This window comes from Diadema setosum, chromosome 14 (assembly GCF_964275005.1).
Source record: "Diadema setosum chromosome 14, eeDiaSeto1, whole genome shotgun sequence".
Taxonomy (NCBI): Eukaryota; Metazoa; Echinodermata; class Echinoidea; order Diadematoida; family Diadematidae; genus Diadema; species Diadema setosum.
This window is the reverse complement of record NC_092698.1, coordinates 4,314,799-4,339,279: the sequence shown is the minus strand read 5'-3', so window position 1 is coordinate 4,339,279 and position 24,481 is coordinate 4,314,799. Positions and strand designations below refer to the sequence as shown.

Sequence of the window (24,481 nt, the reverse complement as noted above, 5' to 3'; positions counted from 1 at the left end):
TCCTGTACAAACCATTGTGATTCTCCTGCCATTCACTACATAATTCAGCATGTTCAAACTAGATGTGCGGCCGCGGAGGATGATAGCATTCACACACTAGAAAATAAGCGGCCATAGTTTTTAATGAAACAAAGGGAGGTAGAGCGAGAATGGAAAGGACAGAAAAAAAGATATAGAAAGATTGAGAGAGGAAAAAACAGCGAAAAATAACGAACATCACAATGTTTCTTTCGCCTCATCGGATATGTGTTTGATGACTAAGCGGTTGATGCGGCAGTCCTGGAGCGTGGTGACTGTGATGGTGGTGATGGTGATGGTGGTGTTGTGCCGAATGCGACAAAGCCGCTGCCGATGTTGACGAAGCCGACGATGACGAGGATGAAGAGGAGGTTGAGGAAGAGGAGGAGGTGGTGGTGGTGTTCGACGAGCCGTCCGCTGACTTCTTTTTCGAGGACTGGTTCTTTTCCTTTTCGTTCAGTTTCTTCATCTTCATTCGACGATTCTGGAACCAGATCTTAACCTGCCGCTCCGTGAGTTCCAGGGCTTGAGACAGTTTAGACCTTCGGTCGCGTGTTAGGTACATATTTGCTTGGAACTCCTTCTCCAGTTCGTAGATCTGGAGCTTGGAGTACGGCCGTCGCTTAGTTCTGCGCGGGGTGGTCGTGAATGTGGCGAGAAGGCTGCATGAAGATGCTCCCCCTGTCAATGAAATCAGAATGAGAAACATGTCACAGTATTAATCAAAGATGAACGCTTACTGGCACATGACTTGTTCCTGCAGCTAGATGATAAGGTGCTCGAAAATAGTCATTTTAAGATTGTGTCTATAAATCATTTCTTCCCCACACCCATTCTCTTGAAAATTGACAGTGCAGGTGGCACACAGTATCGTCTTGTTCGTGAAATCATCCTGCCTGTCTTTAAAGGGTTAATTTAAGAAGCTTTCTTGCCAGTGAATAGGGCGAGAGGTTTGAGAGAACAAGGGTCACGGGACACAAAGAACTTCCGGTCCGTTCATTAAAGGGGATGGCTAGTAACTGATCAGTGGGAATCAGTGGGAATGCTGGGGATGATTGTTAAAATCCTTGTGGGGTTCATTTAAGAGTTCATTATATCTGTTGTTGTGTGAAAATTATTTGCTTCAGAATGGTCTCATATTCAAGTAATGTGCAGTTCAATGTTTCCAGGTCAGCATGCCTGTACAGTGACGGGGCGATCGTTAACGGGCCGTTAACGATATGACACCATTCTGAAGCAAATAATTTTCACACAGCAACAGATACATAATGTACTCTTAAATGAATCCTACAAGGATCGAAACAATCATCCTCCAGCATTCCCACTGATTCCCACTGATCAGTTACTAGCCATCCCCTTTAAGTGTCATGATACTCTTCGATACAGAATGACATGGTCTAGTGTGAGGATAACGTGACTACACCAACAAGAAAACTTTTGCCCACCATTGGGATCCCCTGTTTTGAAAAAAAACAAACAAACCAAAAACGACATCAACCCAACAACAACAAAACTGTACATTCCTAATCTGGTCAAGGCACAAATCTTTGATCTCTTACGAATGCGCAACTAAATTCCTTTCATACTCTTGATATAAAGTAGGCTCACTGTTTAAGAATGCTCCCACTTATAAAAAAAAAGAAGAAGAAGAAGAAAAAAAAAAACACTTTAGGTTTTGTCTATAGTTCTGTCACCAAAACTTCGAAAATTTCTGAAATTGAGCCCCTACAATAGTTGTTAACTAGTGTCCATAACGGGAACGTGATGTGAAATTGCACTTAATCATCTGGATATACATTTATACCACACAACATTGCCTTTGCATACATGTTCACCTTCACACATAGTATAACATTATTTGTTTGTTTGTCTGTCTGTCTGTCTATTTATTTATCTATCTATATATCTATCAATCTATCTATCTACCTTTGTACATCACGTAGAATACGAAAAAGTGAGAGATGAGCTCTATTTTAAGCAACATAGGCGTACATGTGTCGAATTTACTGTCGAACTTACAGTTTGATTGATAGAAAAGTTAAGCTGTGATTCATCGCTTATTTAATTGAAGCATCACATACTTAATAACAGTATATGCTCCCATTTGTGTGAAAGCACATTTCCTCTTGTTTGATTGATCATGGAATCGTGAACACTGCAAGATGTATCAAAAATGAAACTTGTTCTTCTTCAATTACCCATTTAGCATGACAAATTGAACTTACTGACGTGAAAATTGCTTATCTCTACGAATTACCATCTGCAGCACAACATGCGATTAATATGCAATTGATATGCAACCGATTAAGCAATTAGTGAACTTCACTGCACGCCAGCTCATTAATCAAGGTTTCAATTGCATGAGTATGTTGGCTCTTGAAAACTAAAATCTTGACCGGTAACAAGGGCAGCATGCAGCAGAGGAAAGGGGTGACTGGGACATTACTGTCCCGTTAGGTTTATAGAGTATGCCTTTTAAGAAGACAACCAATACTAATAATACTCTCTGAAAAAAAAAAATTACAAACAAACAAAATAGATACAAATTTAGCGCAGAAGGACTTATGATTACCCATCCCCCTTAGAAGACATTTCTTGCATACATGACGGCCCTGACTTAACTGTTATCTACTAAGAGAAGTATCAAATGCACACGTTTCACCACAAAAAAACAAACAAACACAAAAATCGTCAGTGTGGTCTACACTGATCAGTTTCCATTTCGGCGCAACAATCGAAAATTCCTCTTACTTCAGTTAGACATATTGCACAAAATCGTCAATCCCCTTTCTGCAACCACACATTGTTGGGTAGCTTTAAAGTGAAAATCTCCCCTCCGCGTTTAATTTTACTTGGAAAAGGCGGGTTTATAAACTGGAGGAAACAGAATGGTCAGCTCTCGTTAACATTGGACAAAAACGAAAATGTGTATTATGGCAGTGTTCGACATGGTTTAGCGTAGCAGGTATACTGGTCAGAATCATATTAAAGTTGAAATGGTGACTGTATACTGTAATCACCTGAAAATTCCGCGGCATTTAATATGTGGAGACAAATCATGAAATTGTGTTTTGGTCAAGAATATAATGACCCCATTAAAAAGTTATTACTAATACTCTATAATAATTTGATGTGAATAGAGCAGTAATTTATCTTGCATTCCTTTCAAACATAAAAGATTCACTGGGGATTTTTTTTTTTGTGTGTGTGTGTGTGTGAGTGAGACTTTGGGAATTGTAATGTATAACATTATACCTCTTTTGATTTGCATGAGTACCTGAAATTTGTAACCTTCTCATTCCTCGATTTTACCTTTAAACTATCATATCACATTTTACAAAAAAAAAATATTTAACATGATATGGCGCGGATTATTAAAGTTTTTCACTTTAGACCTAAAAACTCAAGATATTAATCTACTATCTACTGACATTTTTTCATTCTTATCGTCATGCAGCAAAAAGTATACAAAATCAGTGTTCTATTGTGCCGTTTTCATTATTGTGCCGATTCTTTTCACAAGGAATTCGTATTTCCTTTGAAACAATTGTTGACTTATACTTCAAACAACGCATGTGCATGTCTAAGTTGTAATGACGCTGCGAACTGAAAAAAAAACATACACACACACACACAAAGAAATCAAGATGTAGTCAATATAACAATGCCCCCAACAAAAATAAATGAAATAAAGGAGCGATCGCGTTAATAATGACAAGAGTGAAATAATCAATAAAATCTATACATTAAACTCTAATTTCTGAACGTTTACGCGTTTTGCCTTTTCTTGTGTATAGCAACCGCAATCTTATCACGTTTGCCAAGGTAGATACACCGTCCTCTGGATGGTGGTTTGTGCTTTTTTATCATACAACCTATCTGTCTCCAGGTTTTAATGTGTATGTTTAGTTGGTGACACACGCGCCTTTGATCATCCTGCTGATCGCTAATGCCTGTGTATCCAGTGGGTTATGATTCGACCTGAAAAGTGCTCAACCTATACAATCACTTCAAAGACGAATACAATTGTGAGACATCGATTTTCCTTGCTTTCATATTGTCTGAGAGTGATTAATTGCTCTGTTTTCACAAGAAATAAAATATGGTGAGAAAAAAAAAAGAAGTGTTCTTATCTTTGGCTCTGTCTGCAGAAGCGTGCCTCAGTGTAGATCTGTGCCGAAGTAGACATAAATTGAACTGACAAGCAACAAATATGTCCTTTTTTCCCTGTATGTCTTTGTATCGAAATCTCAGTGATTCTTTGTCATTTATGCTTTTACTTTATTTCATTCACATACAGAGCGCCCCTCTTTTTTTTTCACCTCTTCCGATCGGGGTCTGTGTTGTCTTATGAAGGAGCTGCCGCCGGCTACTCGGGTACGCCGCCGCGCCCCGGGCCATACACGACGGTCCCGTTCGCTTCAGAGAGCGGCCGGTGCGTCTTTTGACACATCGACGCTCCCCGTCTTTCAGGCGCGCAAGATCCTGGGGTCCCGGCGAATGAAGAGAGCCTTAACATCATGCTTTGTAGGATTATTGATACGGTCTACAATACCGGTACAATATGTTGGCACCGTCTGGTCTCACAAATATAAATGCGATTCCGGCAAAAGAAGAGAGGGAGAGGCGAATAGAAGGCAAAGGGAGAGAAAAAAATACTCTAACAAACAAAATAATACCGGACACGTTGACTCAGTTCAACGACTTATCGGTTCTTGGTTTTTCAGATGTGGCCTAGCTTTGCGAGAAGCGAGAACGAAGCAGCAATAATGATGGTAATAATTGTCTTCTGCGGTAAAACAAGACGCGCATATATTCGTCCTAACTCACACGAGTCGCCCGTGTATAACGTGAAGTGGGCTCCTTGACATGAGAACTGTGGTATGCCTGAAACGTCCTACATGCTTTCACTTCCGTGATTTTGATTTCCCTTCTTCACCATGGAATATGCCGGATGAGACAGACAGACAGACAGACAGACAGATAGACAGACATACAGACAGAAAGAAAGAGAGAGAGCAGAGGAGGAGGGGAAGGAGAGAGGAGAGATGGAGAGAGAGAAAGACAGAACAGACAGGGTAAAATGTAAAAGGAAATTATTGACTATCAACCCTCTCCGCCCGTCCACCTGCCCCCCCCCCCCCGTTTTTCTGACTCAAACACACCTCAAAGAGAGGAACAGAGGTAAACGAAAAGCAAAACTCGTCCATTTCAACGACTGAAAAGAGATAATCTACCCTTAATCCCAGCTCATTTCTTTGTTCCATGAAGCTGACCGCTGACTACGCAACAAAAGGTGTCGATATCACATAATACGCTTGTTTGAGTCGGGCGTGCCTGATGACGGTGGGTGTTTTGGGTAGGCACTGAACGCATCCACGCAGACCCCTCTTCTTCCGCACCCCTCCCCTTTTTTCTTGTACACCTCTACCCCCCCCCCCCCCCCTCCCCCATCTTCTCACCGTTCCTCAATTCTCTGTCGGAGGACCCTCGCGAATAGATTCAATAAAGGTGCTTATTACATATCGATAATTTATGACACGACACCATTCAAAACAGGTAAGGTGTACATTCTACTCAGTAAATGTTTTTTGTTTCTTTGTTTATGTCTATTGGGATGTCAATCGGAGTTGAAATGCATTGGAGGAGTTAATAGAAATAGATAATACACGTGCAAATGTGTGTGTTTACAACATTAATAAGTTATGATGAGTTTATGCAATCAATGGATTAATGAGTGACATGGCTTGCAAGACGGATCATATGGGATGGAAATATGAGCAGAGGAGAGTGAGGCAAATGAAGAACGGATGAACGAATAACAGAAAGAGAGGCAGAAGTTAGATTGCGACTATCAGCGACGTAACAAAGGAGGCGAGCACAAAGCACAGACGTACCTTATTATGCTACAAATTGAACATTATCGATGATCGATTTGCTCTCTTTGATGGGGGCTCGCCTGTGCGTCTCCTTAATACATTGTTAAACTAACATGTAATTTGGATATTATACGGGTCTCTCTTCTGAAGGCAAAGATTAGGTAATCAACTCCCCTCCCCCACGTTTAATGTGGATCACACAGGTGTCTTCTGACGGTTAAGATTAGGTGATCAACTCCACCTCCTCCCCTTTAAATGAAGACATTTCACTCACTCACCCATTCATTCATTCATTCATTCATTCATTCATTCATTCATTCATTCATGTCTTTGATATATACGTAAGTAATACATATCATACAATCTTTACGCTTTCATCTATTAGGCTTTCACGCGACCAATTAACAGTTAACTGTTCATAATTATGTCTGTTTAATTCTTCGTCTTCAACCCTCATCTTTTAGTTACCATTATAGACATATACCCTTACTCTGTAAGATAAGCTAAAAAAAAAATAATAAAAAAAAAAACACAGAAAAGACTTCCCCAACAAAAACGAAAGAACGAATTTCCACATCTTCGCTATTAATACTCCTCTTTGTTTTTTCGTTATTTTTGTCGTTCTCTTTTAGATAGTAATCAGGTATTCGCGTCGGTGTTGTTTTGGTTCATGTGTGTTTGTGTATGTGAAAACTTGTGTGGTCATGCGTGGGTGTGCGTGTATTTGTATCTTCTATCAATTTCGGATTTGCCTTTTGATCGGGTGAGCCATGCAATAATCATATACCCGAACTGGACAATGGGTTTGAAGGACGAGCCAGACAGCAGCATATCGCACAATCAAGGAAGTCAACTTTTGTGGCATGAAAGAAGGCATCGGACGAGTGATGCAAAGAAAGCAAGGGTGCACTTAGCTGACGGTCCGTGCGGTTCAGGGAGTAGTGGTCATAATCATCCCGGCCAACACGAGGTGAATAATCCAGTGTGAAAGAAAATGTAAAAAAAAAAAAAAAAAAAAAATGCATCTGAATCCCTTCCCCATTATCGTCATCTCTCTTTCTCTCTCCCTGTCTGTCTGTCTCCCTGTATGTATGTATGTATGTATCTATTTATCTATCTATCTATCTATTTATCTATCAATCTATCTATCTATGTCTATCTGTCTATCTATCTATCTAGCTATCTATCTATCTATCTATGTCTATCTATCCATCCATCTATCTATCTATCTACCTATCTCTATCTATCTATTCATTTTCTACTTTTTTTTTTAAATTAGTCACACTGTCTTCTCCTTTAACCACAACTTAAGATCAGATGGACTTCTTCAAGACGTTCTTCCCCAGTTGATATTCATCATCACAGCGTCATTCTGTCTTGATCTAACATACAACTGCACCAATAATATTAAACATATAAATGTATATCAAACGGGTTATTATTATGTATGTAAATCATTAGAACTAAGTTTGAATAATCATAACTTAACACTACAAACTCACGACGTGGTTAAAGGTCTAGTTTAACTTTGGGAGCAGTGATTTAAAAAGTTTATCACAAGCCATTAAAAAGATATCACATTTGATGCATGTGTAGGTCTGTTGTATCACAAAACATCCTACAATATAACATTTTCGCAACAAAGCCTACGATATAAGGAGATATCAGTACTTTTCTTGATAAACCATAACTGTAGACGGTTTAGTCTATAAACATTTATGTTCACATTTTGTGTATTTAACAATACTTAACATGGATAATACGGATTCAAATTTGTACAGTAGTTGTTTCTATCCCTAACTCACATTTTAGAACTATTTGAAAGCACTAATGCTGGGGTTTTTGTTCCATCTGCAAATGGTAAATTATGCCTTTAAGTTTAAGGAAATTACCGGTGTTTTTTTTTTTTTTTTTTTTGGGGGGGGGGGGTAGCCTTTAAATTCCAAGATACAATACTATGTGGTATGCTGATCGACAGTCACTCGTTTTGTTCCATGTTTTCTCACCCTTGCGTTTTCGCATCTTTTCTTTTTTTCCCGGAGCAGAAATAGAGTCGGTGTTACTAAAATTATCAGAACCATTGTTTCATTTTATACATCACTGTTAATTAAAAACCAAGTGTCTTTGAACGCCTTTCGAAATCAACGATCCACAAGAGGGAAAAAGAAAAACTTTTCAAAACAATCACTGAACATTGCATATCATGGTGTCTGTTTGGGATCAAGGCAACACCAAGCTGGAGCCAAGTACATGGTTAAATCAACAAAATGATGTGACTGGAACAGCATACGACAAACAGATTCAACCAGCGTGACTATCACTTAATTGAAAGTTACACATCTGAGTTTTACGGGTCGTAAACTTATTTCCTCCAATGTCATGATAATATCCTATCCTTAAAGGCATTATCTGACAATATTTTCATTTGGGGGAAATTGAGTAGCATGATACAAAAGAAAAAGTTTTCCTATGATTATTGTTACAAATACGAAGACATGCAAAAATATGGGATTGAATATCAAAACTAGATGCTTCACTATTAAAGTGAAAATCTGTAAGCGACAGACACGCTCAACGGGATTAAGAAATATGGAAAACATTATAAATCAACTATCCAGCAAACGTAAGTACTGTCATGTTTGTTTAAATAATGTCCTGCTAGTGAGAGCATGATTTTCCAAACTTTTATCTGGAGCGCTTAAACTTGTTTTTTTTTCTCTCTCTCTTTTGCATTTAGAACGTATTTTACAGTTCAGCCTGTCAAGTTGGACAATGTCTGATATTGAGTCAACACAATGTTAGACGGTGTCTTTACTAAGTCAAATGACATCACTAAAGTTTGGGTGAAACCTTGGATCACTACCCTCTATTAATATATCATACATCAATCCTGGTATTTCTTTTGCTTGATTTTGTTTTTGATCATGAATTTGGGATTCTTGCATTCATATTTCTCTACACATAAACTTGATTCTCTCACGATTCCCTTCAGCAAACGACTCTCTGTGACAAGCAATATATTAAACAGTAGTCGAAAAACCTGAACAATGTTTCCTCCCAGGTACAGACGGTAGTCAAATGTCATTGTTCTAAGTTCTACCCCAGAGTTCGCACCCTGTACCTAGTCGTATTGTTTGAATGTGTGACAGAGTTCGTGATCATTCGAGATGTACGAGGAAAAATGTTTTCTCCAAGGTCAAACAATAATACATCATTCTAACTGTATTGAGTTCGTAGATGTTATACAATCCATGTGGTACGACTGCACCTCTCTTTATAGAGTTCTGGTGAATGACACACGACTAAATGGATAAGATTCATGTGGGTGTCGAATGTAAACATGATTTTCGTTGAAGCTAATTATCTTTTCCAAATTGTACATGGGACATAATGTATTCATGCAAGTACACTCCTCTGGTGTTGGTGGTGCAAGTCGTGCACGGTACACAACGTTGATGGCCGCACTCTGTATAGCCCTAATTATTACTTCAATCCACAAGTTCTTGGAAAACAGTAACTTATTGTTTATATCATACCCATCGTCCTGTAGATTGGAAGTATTATCATCCATGCTGATGATGACGAAACGAACGATTTTTAAAAAACGCCAAATAAGAATAAACCAGACAAAACTAAGACAAACATAAATTATAAACTAAACCACATGAATAAAGTAACTATGTAAAATGGTCGTGACAATGATCATAATATACTAATTATACAAGATACAACTTTTGATTTTGTTTATGTTGTTTCCTATTTCTTATTTTTTTATGTTAGAGAGAGAAAATAAAGAGAGTCATACAATTACTGTATACTCAATTATTGTAAAACTTAATTTCTTCTGTTTAGAGACGTAAATTCCGTGAATGGAAAACAGTGAATCAAAAGAATATCTGTTACTACCATAATCCGATAAGTTAACACGACACGCCATTTGCAGTAAAAGTAAGATATTTTCAAGATTTTTTTTTTTTTATACCAAAGACAAACAATTTAAGTTATGAATAGAATCAGTCATTTAAAGCAACAAAATCCCATTTGCCTTGTAAAAAGGACTTGTCATTACTCTGAACCCCAGTTCCATTTTCAAGTAAAAAGAGAATGTTTGTACGATAATAGCTTGCAGTAAAATTGGAATGTGCACACGTCTTATTGAATCTTTTTTGTATAACTGAATGAAGGAAAAAGAAGATTTAATGTGTTTAGCATCATTTACTATCGTAGAGTAGTCATGATCAGGCAAACTTTATTCTTGGGTGGAAATGAATGGGTACTAAAATAACTGATCACTGGAATCATTTTCAAAGCAGCGGGAGAGTTTTAGGGGTGACGGATTCTGTGGAATTCTCTTCGCATTGTCTGTATATCGTTACCCTACTGTGACATCACGAATTATTGTAGTCTTCCTATCCATTGATGATCTGGTATAATAAATACTTGAACAACAACAAAAACAACAACAACAATAACTACAACAACAATAACAACAACAACAACAACAACAATAACATTTGAACAAATTGCCCGATTTTCCTTAAACATGTTAAACTTCACTCATGTGTATACTGTCTACATTCACTGAATCCACGTGTATAATTATTTGAGGAGTATATGTAATTCCCCTGTCATTGCGATAGCTATCATTGCTTGTATAAACATGTGGAATTTTGGAGCTCCATACCAGCCTGTTTCCGTTGATTCAATAGAACTTCCACTCCTCTCCTTATTTACCTTGTACTGCTTTATTAGACTGATTCAAGTCGATCTCGAGGCAAAAGTACCCGTGAGGTGATAAGGGTGCCACGTAGATTTGAAAGCGAGACATGAACTCATATTGCTTAACCCGTTGCGTGCTTTGAGAGGCTTCGGGCATAGACAACCCTATAGCGTCGTACACTGTATCCAAAGTCCCTATGTCCCTGCCCCATAAGGAGAGTTAACCTATCACCTACGCTAACCTTTTGGGCGCTATAGCTTCACAAAATCTGGGCAGGTTGTTCAATTTTGGGAGTGGAACGTACGGGTCGACAAGCTGAAAAGAGGTCTCTTCTGAACATGAATAATCCCTATCAAGCAGGACAGAATGTGGCTTCCAATTCACTCCGCAATATATGTATTTTAGGTGTTGGAATTTGACAGCAATAAGAACACTAAACGGAGGATAATGTTATTGCATTCTCTATAATGATTTCAACGAGCTGTTAAACAAACACAACCAGAGAGTTACGAATCTGCATTAATCACATCAGTATTATTATCACCATCCTCCTCCTCCTCATCATCATCATCATTATCATTATCATCTAAATGGGAAAATAAAATGAGAAGGTGGAGGAGAACAAGAAGGAGAAAAGAGGAGGAGGAGGAGGGGGAAAAGAAGTAGGAGAAAGAAGAAGACGAAGAAAAAGTTTGCTACCAATCCTGAAAACCTTGTATTCAAAGACCAAATATGTATCGTTAAATCTCTGAAAGAGAATAAATATGTCATTCAAGACTGATGCAGTAAAAGTGTTACATCGACACGACTATGCAACCAGAGTACAAGACGGAGTTAACTTCCGATGACTCAAATACTCTGGTTGTAAGAGTGGACATGTCGTATAGTTTACATACTGCTGCAGTTAATAGTGGGGAAGATTACTTCAAGTTTGTCTTTTGTTGTAGCACCTAATTAACAAAATGATAGATGTTAACAAGCACTTGCTTGCATGCATATAGATCCTCAAACACACTGGACAAAGTTGGTCCATCACTTCAGTTATTTAGTTGGTGTCTTTTCCTTGACTTTCAAAGTGACGTACATGTATACATTATTTCTACAGTTTGATCTCAGCAACTTTTTATTTTTGGCAAAGCGTGACACAAGACGTGCTCTCACAGTTCACAATGCACTTCAGGCAGATATAAAGCAAAAGGGTAAAATAAATCAAAACCCCTCAAGAGGATATATAGCTCCTTTAACTGCGACTGTACGAATATTAAAACAAAATTGCCGCGCTCCTTAATTGCAGCGGGAAATCAAAGATACGTGTAGAATTTGAATAATCATAGCATATCATTTAATACAGAATGCATAATATCCTATACGAAGTTGCTGTGTTATTGTTCCCTCATTCACAGACCCGTTTACTCCAGGGTACGTATACATACGATGACTAAAATAATGTACAGATATATCTTCCGATCTACCAAAATAATGAGAATGTTCTTTCTTCGCTTACAAGCTCTGCTTACAGTAATCTCACATGCAACATCACGATGTTAGCTCATTGAACTATTGCACAGACGATGGGGGTAGATTTCTGTTTTCCCTACATTTTTTTTTTACGTCTACCGATTTTAATTGAATATTGCTTTTACTTATTTTAAGAATTATGTTATGCAATTGTTTTATATTTTGATTTACTTTATTGATAGGGAAACACTATATGCTCATAATCATTTAAGGAGACATGCGACTTCAGGGAGACAACTTGTGTCTCCTTAACGTTTTCAACTATAATTATTTCATCCCAGCCATTCAATCGCGAGCTTTACTGCTGACATTGCTTATCTTATACACAATATCTCCCTCATACTGGATCCAGAGATACACAAAATAGTCCCTGTACTATACATCATCTATATCTATTATCCATACTTATAGCTATCCATCTATCTATCTATTTGTCTGTCTGTCTGTCTGCCTATCTCTATCTATCTATAGAGAAAGAGAGAGAGAGAGAGAGATACTCAGTACACTGTTACAAGAATAAAGATACGAGTAAATTGTATAAGCACAATATACAAGATTGGTACATCACGGAATATATATATATATATATATATATATATATATATATATATATATAAAATAGAACGTGTGTGTGTGTGTGTGTGTGTAGGAAGAAACATGCATGTAATTGTAATACGAATTTGACGGCAAAACGGGATAAGCGTCATTTAAAAAAAAATGTAAAGTGAGTTTATATCAAATAGAGCAAAACTAAGCCTTCAAACATCTTAAATTAACAAGAATACTTAACTTGTTGAATTTGAGCTAACTCTTCACATACATGTATATAGTTATATATATATATATATATATTTAGATACTAATACTGATAGAGAACTGTGCAGTTACATAAGAAAGATACAAATACAATGTATAATCATAGACAGAGGTGTAACTGCACAGATGGGTATATCATATACTTCTAGATCATAAAAGTTTAACACAATTTCCCACGAGATTCTCAAATTCCTTTAGTCATTGCATGAGAACCAATAGATCCCCGAAAGCAGTGCCTTGATAAATTTACTGTTCTTGTATGCATGTCTACACGAATGTATTCCTGTGATAACTGCTACAAGCTCATGGTATACTGCAGCACCGAATAACCGAATTGTCTGCGTTCGTCTTTTCGATTTTCGGTCGTACTGAGCGTTTATCTTCCCTTAAAAGTGTGGGGTAATAAAACATCGCAATGCGCATTTGTGAGGGTCCTACGTGGATATTCAAATGTCACCATGTTTAGGTTCAAACCGGCAATACATTCTCTATGTTCCAGATACCCTCCTCTCTGGGAGGCACCTGAACTTCGTTTTATGACATGGAATTGACGGGAGTTTTCGCACGAGCAAAAGACAGTCTATGTTTAATGGCCAAACGTAATAATCATACCACATATTGGCAACGACCTCTAAGCATTACCAAAGATTCGTTTTTGAGTCAAGTTTGAAACGTAACTATAGAACTCATTAGCATGGGGCGTTAGCTTTTCGAGTTCACCCCCTTCTCGATTTATCTCCCCTCCCTTCCTCTCTCCTCTCACTCTGTCTCTTCCTGTCTCCTTTTAATCCTTTGCGTGTCACATTTATCAACTGCCCACTGGTCTGCGTGTGAAATCTTTGCGCCTTTGACTAATTGGCACAAGGAGGGTTAAACTAATTTTGCATCGAAATCCGAGCAAGGACCTCCTACCTCATAACTGAAACTTTAGCCAGCTATAGACATTAATCATAGACATACTGGCATTCTGACAGAGAAGTAAGACAGATATACTTCGTAATCATTCTTTAACTGACATTGCCATCGTTTCTTTCATTCTTTTTATCAATCCCGGCTTGAATATTTCATATCACATTAATTCATACTCGTTATTCCCGGTACGTTCACCTCAATTTGTCAAAATGGTAACAACGGTAATGGGAACAATATACCCTATCATATGCCACAACACAGGGAGACAGCAACATCAGGTCGCTTTATTTGAGCTTTTGGCCTAATCCGTTTGTTCTTTTCTTTTCTTCTTCTTTTCTCTCGAATGGTACACAGGAATAATATCATATTTACACCATCAAAATCATGGTTACAAATGAAGGTAGGTAATTTTGAAAGCGAATGTAAAGCAAAGAAACATAGAGCTCGTTTTTACATCAGACTGAAGCACGATAGACATTCTGTCAAATACATTCAGTCTGTTTCAACATGGCGTTCTCAACGAAATGCGCCCTGAAAGCAGGTGATAGATGGATATATCGAACGTACATCTTGTATTCATTTACTTAGGCTCATTTACAACAATTCGTTCTTTTTACGCGCTGGTGATTATGCAGATAATCTGTCGCTTTGAATCTACTTAAACACTGAAAGTGTTTGTGAAGGACTATGATAAATTAAAGACCGGTACTATTGGATTATTATTATTATCATCCTTGTCATGTTTTCCTCGAGTGTCGATCTGTCGAGACGAGATATCGCGAAAGGTACTTGAAAATGTTAAATTGACTTTCGTATCGTGAATATGAGCGATCATGGGACGACAAAAAGAAAAATATACCATGCTTTATTATCACCTACTTACCGAGATAAATGATCATATTTGGCTGAATTAATGTGTTCTACGTGTTGCATTAATGGTTAGTCCCATACCCACGTAAATTTGAAATGCACGCAGTTACTCGAATTAGTTGTAGCGTCAAATTGTCAAGTGGTTTACCTTTACTATACTCAGTATTCTTTTTCCTGAAAGTTTGGAGTATTCCACAACAGTTGAGATAGTTATGTCGGAAATATGCACATTTCTTACAAACATTTGTGTAGAATGTGCCCCTGTATGGTACCCCAAACGGGAAGAACAGTATACAAGTGAAAACCAGTCAATTCATTAGAGATCAATATAGTGACAGAATAGCGCTGAAGGGACGATAAAAACCATGCACATAATTCTACGCACGACGTGTGAAAATACCGTCTCGTGTCTCATCCTTTAGAAGGATGGGGTGTAGGGATAATATCTTTGCTACCAGCAACTTGCTTTATCCACAGTGATTCTAACAATTTGTTTCATTCTCTCCCATTGCACAACCATAGGATCTTTGGAAAACTGGATTAGATCCTTCTGGATTCGACAAGAAAGCCCTAAACAAACATTTCTCGCTCCCCCACATACTGATCAATACATGCTGGTATTGGTCTCTTTAGAAATTGCAGCAGCGTAGGGGAATACATGGATATTTCTCAATCTCCAACCCGCGGCAACTCCCCGCTTTTCATATCATTGTTTGATCTTTCCGTCCGTGGGCCCGGTGCAACGACCAAGCGACCGAAAACTACTGACCATTCAGGGCCCTTCCTTTTCTTCCTCCCCTCACATCCATTGTTCCCCCTTCAATTGGTCCGGATAGTTACTCTCCTCGATTAAATCACTTCATTGTAAACAAGCTCGGACAGTTTCTTTTTCTTCCGAAGAGCGATTAACAGTCAATAGATCTAGAACAAAACCTTAGAGGAGAGCGGGGCATATCAATTACATCTAACAAGAGATTAGCGGCATTTGAGAGAAGAAGGCAGGCAAGCGATCCAAGAAGAGAGTGAGATTAACACAAAAAGCCGGCTGGAATCGGTACAATTTTTCTTGCCTCTGTCTTTCCCCCCTCTTTTTGTGCGTCCCTACATACAGCATTAGCGGCCCTCCTACCAGTTCGACTCAGCCGGCACTATCCCGCACAATAGTGGGTGGCGATTCGATGCATGCAGTCGGCTTCTTTCCAACACAAACATACAGTATACGCGCTCTTCGCAAACCAGTCTATTCTGTTTTTACCCCCATGCCCGTGCAAGGGAAGGGGGTATTGAACAAGGAGCCAGTTGGGCAGCCCATAACACTCCCTAGCAAAGAACACCCCATTACTCTGCCAGGGGTAGTACACACTGCCAGAATAACTAGTAAAGAAGCTCATGAACAGGATGGATAGGAATTAGGTCTTGTTATCCATGGGAATCTATCATTTGACAGGATGATCGCGAAGGATCTAGCCAAGCTTAGTATAATTATGGTTATGAATAAATCCTTTTCAGTTCAGCTGCAGTCAGCATACATATTCTATACTGTTATTGATTTCCTCTCGAGCACATGATACTATTTTAAACTTTGAGTAATAACAATGAACGTTGGATTATTGATAACTCTACCAAGTCGTAAATAATCTTTAAACGATTGTTTAGAGACGTGTTTGAATGAAATTGCACTCTGCGCTATACTTAAAAGTTGACTTGAATAGAACCAAAACCGATCAAAGTATGCTGTGAAAGATTTGTCAAAATCATCACATAAGACAAGAAACTTATGAACTTTCAATATTTTTGTTATCTGCATAATACTGATAATAGTGGTAGCAACTACGGACTATTATGACGTCATGATGTTGTTGCGTTCCAGGTACGCCATTTCGCGCACTTTAACTCGTGGGAAAGATGTTGTAAATGGCGAGCTATCAACGGCGGATTTAAGGAAGATGCATGTACTGTTCTGCTTCTGTGATTACATTCTCAATTTGCAAAGTCAACAAAAAACACACACACAAAAAAAAAAACAAAAAACGGAACGGAATTCTCTTAAAATGGAATCAACATAGAAAACGATAAAAGTGTCAATCACAAAATATGTATAATCATTGGAACTAATTTAATGAGAAAGAAAAAAACAAAAACCGATGAACACCTGTAATGTTAACATACCTAAATAAAAGACTTCGCGGGCGTCGTTCTATCCTAAAGGTGTTGTAAACTGGTGCTGAGGCAAAGCCTTGGGAATATTGCCAAGTTTGTTCGACCAATCTGTGACTGCAACCTGTTCAACTATATTGCAGTCGACGCGGCCTTTGCCACTTTTAGCAGAGCACCACCCTTCAAATGCACGCCAACTTGACAGGGAACGCTTGCCAAATCGGCTTGCGCGTGGGTGTCGAATATTATACTGATTTGATGTTATGCAGGAAAGTGCTTTATCGAAAGGTTCTGAAGACAAAAAGAAGCATGATTTTCACATGGTAGTTCAAATGAATGAAAATAAACAGAAGAAGCCAAAGGGAAATCAAAAAGAATCAGCTGATGGAAGAATGAAAAGAAGGGAGCAAGGAATCCAACAACTAATCGACAACCCAAACAAATTTTGATTGTGCACCTGGCCTATATTAGTTTTATTAATTCACAACGTTTATATAGCGCATCTCACATGAAATATCTCTAAGCGCTAATTTAAGGGTATTTTTTTGAGGGTATAATTTGGACAGAGCTCTCATTCCTAGAACTCATTATTAACGCTTCTGCGTCCTAACTTCACACCTATTCTGCAAAGCCTTCTCTACCATTAAAAAAAAAAAACAGATGAGAATTGCATCATATCACATAATTCAACGGAATGAGACAAATAGGTCAATTACTGGTAAGTGAAGCTGCGCCACGTCGGACCAGTACTCTCGAATAATTAAATTCACACCGAGGTTGGGTGAAAACAAGCGTTAACTTCAAACACGTACACATGTACACAGGCCTGACAACATTGGATTATAATTTCTCCCCGTGTGTGAACTAGATATTCCACATTCATGTTTGATAACTCCGACTGGAGGCTACCCCCAATAAAAAAAAAAAAAAATCTAATAGAGGGAAATTATGGTCTCTTTCTTGTGTGTATTTACAACTATGGCAGAGAACCAATGCATTACCATCAATGACAGCATTTGGTTCAAGATATAAAGTAGTAAAACAAAAATTAAACTGAAAGATAACAGTAATTACCACCAGCAATAATCTTATCAATTCATCGTCAAGTCATATTGTATGTTTGGCTCGGTAGAGTAAGAGCATTATATTATTTCATCTCTCTCTCTTTTTTCTTAGGAACTTCACGAACATAGTGACAAAAATACAGATACATGTAGACAAGCATGGTGGCTCCAGAGAAGACCACCCAAATACCCCCTCCCCACAAACAAACAAACAAACATACAACAAACAAACAAGAACTCAAAGAAAAAACGTCTAAATAGAAAGCACTATCATCATAAAGGATTTCAGATACCTTCTACAATGTAGGTTATATAACGAGATTACATCTTAACGTTCCCTACTCCTGATAACAAAATGTTTTTATCTCACCAAACACAAGCCGACAAATATTTTCATGTATATTATTAACGTACGCTTTTTGTATAATCCTTGAACATACTACCTTAAAATGACTGATAACAGTTATAGTACACTCATGTCTGTGTGTGCTATGTTTCCGATGTTGAACTCCTTGTGAATGAATTACGTGACAGAGTCACTCGGTTTTCAGACCAAAACGATAGTTGTCAACTGTTTGCAATGTGATCAAAAACTTGACTGACAATCCCAAGATTTTCTGTCGGTCAACGAACTCAAACAGCGCTGAGAGGAGCGTCTTCGTGTAACGTGCTTTTGACGTGGTTATTGAATTTTCGACGCGATGAGCCTCCGCGTTATACGTCAAACTCAATGACAATCCCTATACACACTACCACGCCTTGATCGTAGAACCAGAGGCAACACAGAAGAAAGTAGCAGTCGTGGAAATTTAGTGGTGATAGGGTTTCATAAACCGACAAGAGGAAATAGAAAGCCTCATAAAGGAAGGCTAATTTGGAAGTAAAATCACATATGCACATAAAGTGATAGAAAGAATTAAAGATAGTTGACAGACACAAGACAGGACAGGTAATAATGTATATAATATAAAACATGTAAGAGCTGCTAGAGTACACACACGTAGATGCAAGACGCAAACCCTCCACATTCATATGCAGATATACACACAAAACACACACACACCACTAACAGACAGGATCGAATATATCCAAAATAGTCATGATAAAAACAAGCATGAACATGAACCACTTAAACGAATAACACACACGAAAACAAACATATTTCACGGAAGGCCTTAAAAAGCACAACTGTTTTTCCTATCTCATTTCCATCACAGAATTACCCGTTATTCTAAAAAAAATGATCTGCGTATCTTGATAGAACCGGGCGTTCTCCTACACTAATCTACGAAGTGGTCTGTTACACTGCATTTAGAGACACGTCTTACGATATCTGTCCAAAGGCGAGAAGGCTTTGAGTCTTAACTGTTATTACGTAATGATATACATTGGATATTAAACAATATAACGGACAAGAAACATTTGAAAGTGCTTGTTTTCATCAGCAGATCTTCAAAAGAAAATTAAGGGAAATAAATAGTAAAATTTTATACGACAACTTTGACGTATTGTTGTTTCTATGTGAAGTACATTGCAAGTATAGAGCCTTGCTCCTTATAGTCTACTTCATGCACGGAAAATTGTTATGAATGATTGCTTTCTACCTGATGTGTTGTGTACTATTTGTATGGAATGCAAACGATGGAATATAAGCAACCATTATTGCTTGAATGGTAACGCGATTATATTCGCAGTGCTAATTACAAGGTGTTGTAGGCAATTATCGTAAGGAGAATGATCCGATGCAAGCATACTGTCGTGACTTCTTGTAGAGTCATAAAATCAACGGATGGAACAAAATCGATTTAAGTACTGTCTGTGTGCGTGAGAGGGTGTCTGTGTTTGCCTTCAGTATGTAAAGATTTGTTTATTAGCTGTCATGACATAGTGACATTAAAAAAAAAAAAAAAACTCTACACATAGTTGACAATCATCACCGAAATTACTTTTGAAGAGAAGAACTGCTGTTCCTCTCGGATGAAATATCATTGATAGATATCGTAATAAGTTCGAAGCCTCTTACTTGATCGTTTGAAGAAAAGATATACTTAAGCATTTTAAAGTAGCAGATATGCAACATTTAAGTGGCATGTCTGTGCAATCTTTTGAAGGACAAGGAGCAGTGCTTACGAGGCTTCATCGGACATACTTGATAACAGATCATAATCATACCTAATCATTTCCCAAAAGTCTTTGCAACCCAGTTAATCCACTCTTGTTTTTTCTATGCATTTCTCATTGTAGTACTTAGAACTGTTATGACTTAATAATTTATCTAATGGGGCAAGTGTAAACTATATAAATATATATCTGTATATTTACATTTATATCATAACAAATGGATACATGTATGGGCGTTGTTCTGTTTCCCTGATTGACGAGGGACTCCACATTGTTACGCGGAATAAATTAGCTGGCTTAGAGCGAACAAACCCTTGCGACAATTTGAGTGAGCGATATCATAAAATTCCGCTCAGGGCCACTGCATCATCACAGTACCAGCATGTCCCTGCTTCGATTTTCAGAAAAAAAAAAGATAGAAGAATGCTTCTCACATATGCAAGGTGACGAGTGTCAATCCAAAACCGAGATGGTCAAGAGATTGCCATTTCTATGTCCTATCTTGCCCTCGTGATCTTTGCGCTCTGATCTTGCTGTTGGTGCAGCCGTATCGGTTGTTGAAGTTTCAAATTGTCATGCAGGCTGCTCGGCTGCCGTGCAAGTATATCCGTTCGCCTCTGATACCTCATAAAAACCTGTATTATTTGTTATCTAAAGCTTATTCTAGTATGGTAGTTTTGAGGACATACGCACTTTGGCATTTTCATATAAGTCCATGGAGTGATTTTACCTTTTTTGCCTTGTCTGCAGGGATGAGTTCGAGGAAAACAGGTAATAATGACACTGCAGTGAAAGCTGTAATTATGCCTTGTCCCATGACATTACCTATAAATCAATCCGTCAGTTCTAGTGGAAACCCGAGTTGACATTAATGTGTGCACATCTCGGTGAAATAGAAATATGATAAAAAGAAAAATAGGATCGACCAGGTGACCAAGACGAAATATTGACGTTCTAATCCCTTGAAACATAATTATGTGTACAGAAAAAAAAAAGAAAAAAGGTCGAGCTGTTTGATGCCCCGACATGACAACAATATTACACGAGTTTACATCAAGTTCTAAACGAATATTTAAGATTTAAGACTTGGATTATTCAAGGCTTGGACAAAATATGCCCGTTGTCGCACATGCAAATCAACGACCTTTTTTTTTTATTTAAGGCATAAAAGTAACAGTAATAATAATGATAATAACAAAAGAAAGTTTAAAAACCCAGTTCTGTCGTTCAATGACTGCAAAGGCAATGACCTGCTGACTCCAGACCCGTGAATGCCATGACTGTGTCATAGAAGGGAAATGCGTTGTGAAAGCTTAATCTCATCACGTACTTCTCTCAGGAGGAATGCTACCGAAGAATCTGAAAAAGCTAGGCATCTGAAGACGCCTGGGACTTCTGAGCAGCACAAGTCTTATTTCGATGGCAAGCCTATTTTCATCGCCAATTTCTTTTCTCTCTCCCTCATAGTGTTTTTTTTTTTTTTTGGTGTGTGAATGTGTGTGTGTGTGTGTGTGTGTGTGTGCGTTTTGTTCTTGTTGTTGTTATCATAACATGACAAGCCCCCATTTCTGGCTAAGTTCTAAACTTGTGACTGATTTGCATCTTCGTTTTACTATTTTTCCCCCCTCAGGTATGATATTGTCATTTTGCCAACGTGAAAAGGTGACAGTTAATCATCATAATCTGCAGCTAATCCTTGCTTTGGTAAAAATGTTCTCGACAGACAGAGAACAAAAACAGGATGCACCAGAAGATTAGAGACTACTAAATTCAGCGTCTTTTTTTTTTTCAACTTGTCTGTGAAGATAAAAGTCTGCTCTCATGAGAATAAGGTGGTTCCTTGTAACCAGGGAGATATGAGAGGATGATAATAGCTGCCTGCATATTGATACAAAATTGGAAAGGCAATAAACGATAATCAAGATATGAGGACACAGGTAATTCGATAAAGAAACAATACTGAAAAGGGTTTTTTTTTTTATTTTGCGTAAGAGGAAGAGATAAAAAAGGCATATTTGATGTTTTAGTGTCCCACTGGAAAATCCGTCGACTCAATGGGTGTCGTTTAATGTCGCATAAAAAGGGCGGGCGAGAGCGGGGAGCGAGTGGACTGGGCGTAGGAAGAGACAGATAGCTTGTTTTATGCGATCGTTTGGGAGTGGTTTATGGCCCCAAGAAGGGGCGATATAACGGACTCGATGCTGCTTACCTGTCATATCTAAGGGGTAGGGTGAGTTGTGGAGACCGTATGGCGTACTGTAGGCATTGTTGCTCATGTATTGTTGCTGGTGCGCCATGTGTGCGTGGTGAGGAGGAGAGCCAGCGTGTGTGAGGAAGGTGTTGCCGAAAGTGCTGGGGTAAGGCCGAGGCGTCGCTCCGTGCGGTGCGCCGCCGCGGATCTCTCCTCCGTTCCAGGCGGTGGCAGCGGCAGCCGGAGAGACTCCGCTCCCGGCTCCCTGCAGCTCCTCGCTCGCGCTGGATGCCGCCAAACTCGACTCGGTCGGGGAGTTGTACATGGGGTAGGAGTAGTGAAATGCACTCAGCTGGTCCGAATTGGACGTGCTAACACTAACCATGGCATTACACGATGTTCTTTGCCGACTTGCCGTCCCATAAAGTCCATTCATGGGTGCTGCTATCCCCCTGTATTCGGCGGCACAGCTCTCCATACCACTGGGGCGCTGAGTTGACCAGGTCTGTTCCATCCCTATCTGCATCATGCTTCAAAAAAACAGACCACGATGAGGGGCAAGCAAAAAACCCACTACCGATGATAACAATACCCAATGTATATACAGCTTATCCCTTTCGTAGACTTGCGCTATATCTCGTTTTCGTGTGTTTTGGCGAGCAAATTGACAAGTCCGTCGCCACTGTCGTTATTATGCCGTGACACCTCAGGTAGGTCGGAATCCGACCCTTCCGCCGTTTCGTCAAGTTGGCTGTCTGAATAACGATCAGGCGACCTCACCGACCCTTCCGTATATGCTAATAGACATTTACAACTCAATCACGTGACTCCGCTTACTACGATACACCAACACACAAGAGCGCCCACTGAAAATACACCGACTTTTATTATCAATGGACCACCGAAATCTTGCGGATCGACAGGACACGTTTTTCGCCCTTGTTATGCATTGTCGTTAAGTTCCCCCTTCCCTCTCTTTCTTTCTCTTCCACCCCTGCTCTAGCCTTCACGTCTTTTGAAGTCCTGCGATACCCCTTTTAATCTTATCGGCTTTATAGCACTTGAGTCAAATGGAAAACAATAACGGTGGATTTGAAATGCGCTCAATCGGCCGTCTCCGTTGTCTTTTGATCTTGCTTGCAGCCGGTTCGTACGGCAAATGAAGCTCACGCGCGAATTTACGGCCACCCCGGAAGAGTGGTGGCGGGGGGATGGTTTCAAGAGGGTAGGGCATGTCACGCATGGGGACGAAGAGGAGAAGGAGGAAGAGGCAGGAGGTGGTGGAGGTTACAAATCTTTGCATGCTTTATGCACCGGTCTTGTGCGTCGAATCCGAGAACTGATGAGCAACGTTGCATAAGTGCGGAACACGCGTATTGGCTACACACACATTCAGCACACTAGTTTTGATGCTTGCTGCTCTTTTTTTTTTTCTCATCAGAACAACTTATATATGTGATCACTGTTTTTGTCATTTTTTTTCCGTTTTCCATTTGCATACATAGAAAAGTATTCATTTGTTATATTCATTTAATTCTATTCAAAAGATGACAAAATTATAGAGCTAAGGGGGTGTGGAGGAGGGGGTCTATTATTTAATTGGTTCACAGGTGTGCATCAGACAACATTGCACGGGATGTTTGATGTTCTTATTTATTTTGATTTTATATCACTCAACTACAATTCTCATTTCCACTTCAAATCTCGTAAGGGTAAAATATGTACAAAATACTAAAATGTGTTGTTGCACGGTTAATAAAGTAACAACACGGAAAGCTGTCCGGAGTGCACTATAGAAGTCACATGATACCACCTCTCTACAGCAAAATGAAGCTCAGAGCTCAGAGCTCATTATTAAAGGCATTATTTACCATTTGCAGATGAAACAGAAACCAAGCTTTAGTGCTTCAAAATAGTTATAAACTGTGAGTTAAGGATAGAAACAAGCAATGTAAAAATTTGAATCAGTATAGTCAATGTTAAGTATTGTTAAACATACAAAATGTGAACAATAGTTATACCAAAAATGTTTCTAGACTAAACCGTATGCAGTTATGGTTTATTGGAAAAAATAGTGATATATCCTTATATTTCAGGCTTTATTACAAAAATTTCATATGGTAGGATGTTTTGTGATACAACTGACCTACACATATGCATAAAATGTGATATCTGGAACATCTTTAAAATCACTGCTCCCAGTAATGGTAAACTG

The 24,481-nt window shown here is 38.7% G+C and overlaps 1 protein-coding gene across 1 annotated transcript; it reads right to left on the bottom strand.

Annotated features, from left to right (window-relative positions):
* Positions 1-235: 235 nt before the first annotated feature.
* Positions 236-22,795, bottom strand: LOC140237849 (uncharacterized). The gene is made up of 2 exons (XM_072317780.1): positions 22,285-22,795; positions 236-699 (listed from the first exon to the last, which is right to left on the bottom strand). The coding sequence occupies exons 1-2, from the start codon at positions 22,793-22,795 to the stop codon at positions 236-238; spliced, it is 975 nt and encodes a 324-aa protein (XP_072173881.1).
* Positions 22,796-24,481: the final 1,686 nt, after the last annotated feature.